Source organism: Pinus tabuliformis, chromosome 8, assembly GCF_031772625.1.
Source record: "Pinus tabuliformis cultivar Carrire ecotype Pingquan chromosome 8, CPIR1, whole genome shotgun sequence".
In the NCBI taxonomy this organism is placed as follows: domain Eukaryota; kingdom Viridiplantae; phylum Streptophyta; class Pinopsida; order Pinales; family Pinaceae; genus Pinus; species Pinus tabuliformis.
In genome coordinates, this window is record NC_142294.1 from 1,465,868,314 (window position 1) to 1,465,874,276 (window position 5,963).

The following is a 5,963-nucleotide window of genomic DNA, read 5'->3' on the forward strand; positions in this document are numbered from 1 at the left end:
CTACTGCCTTTCCTCAAACAATCATATACGCGACTATGCGATAACCAACTCGCTTATATACATGACTTCTTTTTAAGAAACTTGCGTATGAGATTTCGGACACTGAAGTTTTACACTTCCAACTCCCTCTGATTCTGTTATGTCTGTATGTTATGTTGTGCCGCCTCTTTTTGATTGTACTTCTTTCTTCTTCCACATCTTCAAGTGTGATGATGATGTTTTCTCCTTTTGGTATGGTGCCCATACTTTGTTCCTGCATTCCTTAGCTATATGTCCAAGCTTGTTACATGTGTAACATCTCATATTTCTTCTATAGCAATCAACAGCTCTGTGACCAAACATATTGCAAGCAAAGCAATATCCATTAAAGTACCTTGAATGTGATGATCGTTCTGCATGATGGTCTTGAAACCTTCTTCTTCCACGTCTGGCTGCAACATGTCCAAGATTATGACATACATAACATTCAACATTATTCATAGGAGGAGTAAAAGATTTTCTTTGAAGAATTTCTTTCCTTGGTTGATGATGAGATTGACCTTTCATCTCCTTATTGAGCATTTCAGATTTTGCAGTAGAGTCCCTTGTCTTACTTTGTGAACTAGATTCACCTTCAATAGATTCATGAAAACCAAGACCAGTTTTGATAGCAGGAGACCTTTGACTATTAAGAATATCATCCAAGACTTTAGTACTATCTTGAAATCGTAACAGTTTATCCTTTTCTTCTAATTTATCTTTTAGAATATTTACCTCAACTTGATGTTTCTCTTCCTTTTCAAGATACTGCTTCTTCATGTTTTCTTCAACATTTCTTTCTTCTTCCAACTGACGTCTTAGTTCAAGAACTTCATTTTCATGAGCTTGGAGTATTTCTTTATTCTGCTTCTTTGATTCTTCAAGATCTTCTTTTAGCGAGAGGATCGTGGCTTCAAGACTTTCATAGTAACTGGATCTATCTCTGAGTTTCTTGATGGTTGTGCTTCTTTCATTGACATCATCTCTTAGTGATGTTACTTCATCCTGCAATTTTTGATATTTGTCCTTGAATAAATTCCTTACCTTGTTTCCTTCCTCTAGTTGAGCTTTTAGTTTGGCAGCTTCTTCTTTGAAGACACATTCCCTTTTGTTCAATAGATCTTGTTGATCTCTAATTTTGTCTGTAATCCTTTTAAACTCTGCCTCTATTTGATATCTTTCTTGCTCACCCATAAAAGAAAATTCAGTTGTTTCGCTATCACTTTCATCTTTTCCAAATGGATAGATAGCTAAATTATCAAAGGATAACAAATTCATACCTGATAGTTCATCTTCATTCTGAAATGATTCTGAATCTGAAGTGATTCTTCCACATAAACCCCAATCGATTCTTCCACTGTCATAGTTCTTCTGAGATGTCTTTTTTTGCTTAGGTGCTTTCTTCTTAATCTTCTTTCCCATTGTTCCACGGATCTCCTTCAAGCGATAAAGCTTCTACAAAAGGACCTGCTCTGATACCAATTGTTGTAAATAATAATGAGAGGGGGGGTGAATCAGTATTATCATATCAATATAAATTTTCACTTTCCATATTAATATTCATATGTGATGCAACAATTATATATCCAGTAAACATATGATTCAGTTAGTTGATCTCTAATGAGTGCATCAGAACATTATTAACCATATGAGCAGTAAACCAGAGAAGTAAAATAGAACAGATCATCACACACAAGAAGCACACATGAACACCATGATGTAAGGTGGAAACCCAATGTGGGTGAAAACCACCTGCTGCAAGTCGTCTCAATCTTCTTTAATAAGAAATACCTTTTAAAATAGTTCTGTACTGGTGCAGACTTATACCAGTACACAAGCTTCTACCTGTAGAAGGCTACAACCTTCTCTCGTTCTCCAAACTCTCCTGGAAGGGAGCTACAACCCCCATAGTTCTTGTACTAGCCGATCCATTTACTAGTACGCAGGCTGCTACCTGATACAATGCTCCAAAGTTTTCAACTGCTACTGGAAGGGAGCTACCACCCCCTTAGCTCTTGTACTAGCTAAGATACTAGTATGTAGGCACCGACCAACAATCTTCTCTCCTCCACGTACCATGTTTCATACATTTTCAGACTGGATACACCTGAAGCACAACACATAATCTGAAAGGCCACGTTTCATCCAATTTTCATATTGGACCCATTAATATCATTGAAGTACATAATCAATCAATCTTCTGAATCACCCAATCACCAGATCAATACATATACAAGGATAATATGTGTGTTAGCAACCCGATCTAGTCCATTAGATCACATAAATATGAGTCATTATGATCCTGATCCATTATTAGATCTCATCCATCAACACAATCAATCAAACTGAATATGTAGAATACTGACACCATTAAATAGTCATCAGAACACATCAACAACCTGAACCACCTGTAACTTTAAACATCATAGCTCAAATGGTATATGCTACTACAATGAACCAAACCTGCGTACATACGCGCTTTCACCAAAGCCAACCCGCGTACAGATCTATAAATATTCAATCATGACTTGCAGCAATTTCAAACTTAAGTTACACCCAGTTCAGATCATTACAAGCATTAGTATACAGATCTAGAATAAGCATAATCAACTATATATAGATAGTTCATTTCAGGCCATTTGATCCCGGTCTATCCTTAGATCTTGTTATCCATCAATCGGTGAGATCCCTCTTTAGCTCAGATCTAGATCTGCACCATAATCCAATCACAGTATTCCAGATCTAGCACTTTATCAGATATTCAATAATTCAGATGATGCTTTGCCGAATGATCTCCTTCCTCTTTTATAGTCTTAGACCTTTCACAATACCACGGTCCAAAACCATAATAACGAAATAACACGGATCCAATACTTGGGATCAACACTTTTGGATGCAATACCATGGACCAAAACCATAGGATCAAAAACTGTCTGACTAATACCATGAACCAACCATGAAAGTGCATGAGATCAACACTTTTGGATGCAATACCACGGACCAAAACCATAGGATCAAAAACTGTCGGACTAATACCATGAACCAATCATGAAAGTGCGTGAACTTTTCTCTTGCATGAAGGGAACTTTTATCTGCATGAAAGTGCGTGAAATTTTCTCTACATGAAAGAAACTTTTCTCTGCATGAAAGTGCGTGAAATTTTCTCTACATGAAAGAAACTTTTCTCTGCATGAAAGTGCGTGAACTTTTCTCTACATGAAAGAAACTTTGATCTTCATGAAAGTGCGTGAACTTTTCTCTACGTGAAAGAAACTTTTATCTTCATGAAAGTGCGTGAACGTTTCTCTACGTGAAAGAAACTTTTATCTTCATGAAAGTGCGTGAACTTTGTTGCACTATAATTTATCATCTGAGATGAGTGGGTTTCCATCAAGTACAACATATGTATCATAATGACAACACCAAAATTCTAATAAGCGATCAAGGAACGCATTTTCTGAATGAAATAATCAGCGTGCTCACTGAAGAATTCCAGATATACCACCAATAGAGTACGTCATACCACCCGCAAGTGAATGGGACCATTGAAGCATTCAACAAAATCTTGGAGACTGCATTGACCAAGGTCTATAATGCGTGATGAAATGACATGGACTTGCGCATCCCTGCTGTGCTATGGGCATATCACACGACATGCAAGAATTTGATGAGCCATACACCTTTTAAGTTACGCTATGGCCAGGAGGCAGTTATGCCTATGGAATATATTGTGCCTAGTCTACAGATAGCAGCAATCACCGATATGGTGGACCATGGGGCATTGGAGGGGAGGCTCACGCAGCTCGAAGAACTGGAAGAGGAACAGTTTTTGGTTGGATTCCATCAGCAAATACAGAAACAACGTGAACAAGAGTGGCATGATCATCATATCAAGGTGCACACTTTCAAGGAGAATGATCTAGTATTGCTATACGACAGTAAATTTGAGAAATTCCCTGGCAAACTTTGAATGCATTGGTTGGGACCCCATGTCATCAAAGAAGTTACTAATAGGGGCACGGTTTAGCTTGCCAAACTCAATGGGGAACCCTTCCCAGGCTGAGTGAATGGTAGTCACCTGAAGCTCTATATGGGTGGGTTGGCTGCCTAACTAACCATTCGAGGGACAGTCTCACCGCTCCAGCCAGTTGAAAGAGAGCATGGGATAGTAAAGCAGTCTAGGAGAAAGAGGCGCGAGTGCCAGGATACACATCGATCTAGCTTAGCATCAAGATCTTGGTCACGTGGTCAGAAGTACGCTACTGCATTTCCCTGAGCAAAGGTGACCGTTCATGTCACTATTCATGACAATAGGAGTATGAGCCAGAAATGACACGGGCTACACAAACCTTCCACGGAGTAGGCGAGAATCAGATAATTTGAAATTTGAATCGCTTATAAATCACTAAGGGGCATCCACTCGGCAAACTACACTTCTGAAAAATGTATGCTAAGTACTAATATGGAGCTGGTCAGTATCTATGCACAAGGAATAAGCACGAGGGTGGTGGTATGGCTGATGGAGCAGCAGGACCATCTAAGGAGAATGGTGTTGATAGCCGCAGGAGTTCCACAGCCTGCTGCCTCAGTAGTAAGGAATGTACTAGAAAAGGGGAGACACGAAGCAGAATTGGTTTGGATGCCATCACCCCGGCTGCGTGTTGGCTGGCAAACCATAATGATGCAACACAAGAATGGAGAAACAGAGACCATGGGAGAAACCAAAGTTACTAAGGAATCTCTGAAATACTTAAGGAGTGGGATCTCTTGGATAGCAGCAACAGTCTTGCAAAATTGCAACACAAGCTGCAGCAGACAGGGCAAAGAGTAGATACGAAGGTTGGAAGTGGCTAGAGTGGTACAAGGAGGTTTCGTATGCGGCTCCCCCACTCGAGCTAAAATCCGATGAGGGGGTGTTCTGTGTTAACCAAGCAGAGCAGAATGAGAAGCATTGGTCGCAAGAAGTGGCAAAAACATTGAAGTAGGAGCCAAACGAAGCATGGTATGAGACAACAAAGAAGCATTAGGATGATGAGCGTCACTCAAAGGGTGGTGAACCGCAAAGCCATGGTAGCACATCTCACCACACCAATGAGTGACTCAGGACGAGTCATGATGATTGTGTTGGGGGACTATTGGGTAGTGGAGGTCCTGCGTAACAGTTTTGGGTCTGATAGCCTAGAAATTAGGATAAAAATATTGTAAACCTTTGAAATATGCAGAGCACGAAATGTAAAAGACTAAGTCAAAGGGTTGTTTTCCAAAAAAAAATATAAAATAATAGGAAGTAAGTCAATCCGTGGACCATAGATAGGTATAAATAGAGCTCGGCTCTATGAGGGAAAGGTACTTCTTTTTGGGGTATGATCTTGGATCTAAATTGTAATGGGTCATTGTGGAAGGCAGTGAGAAGTGTCTGTAAGTTTGAGTCGAGGGTTTGGGATAGCAGAGGCTCTGCAGTTGTGTTCACAGAGGCCTAGAAGAGTCCACAGCTGTGTGCGCAGACCCCTGCAGCTGAGTGCGCAGGGAAGATCTAGATGTACTAGGGTTAAGTGGAAATACATATAAGTTCATTTTGAAATTTAATTGTGATCTCTGAATTATCACGAATCTGGCAATTTGTAAGGTTAATAAAGTTGTTTTGGTCTATGTGCCTTGATTATTGAATACTTGTGAATCGGGTTTTGATCTTAATACACAAACTAAATAAAAGTAATAAATGTTTTCTCAAAGACCACTTTAAAGTAGATCTGAATTGCAATACTTCATCCTCTAGATTAGATCTATAGCAGTGCGTGAGGTATTCAAGATCTGCACGAATACAATGCAGCGTGAGCTTGCAGAACAGAGTGCAAAACCTCCAAACCACATCCAGACATCCCAAGGGTGTGAAAACCTAGTTCCAGCACCCTCCCCTGCTACTTCGGGTTAGACCTCAGTCCACG

The 5,963-nt window shown here is 39.8% G+C and overlaps 1 protein-coding gene across 1 annotated transcript; it reads left to right on the top strand.

Moving 5' to 3' along the window:
• The first annotated feature begins 3,628 nt into the window (after nucleotides 1-3,628).
• Nucleotides 3,629-3,988, top strand: LOC149241342 (uncharacterized). The gene has a single exon (XM_089370514.1). The coding sequence runs from the start codon at nucleotides 3,629-3,631 to the stop codon at nucleotides 3,986-3,988; it is 360 nt and encodes a 119-aa protein (XP_089226640.1).
• Nucleotides 3,989-5,963: the final 1,975 nt, after the last annotated feature.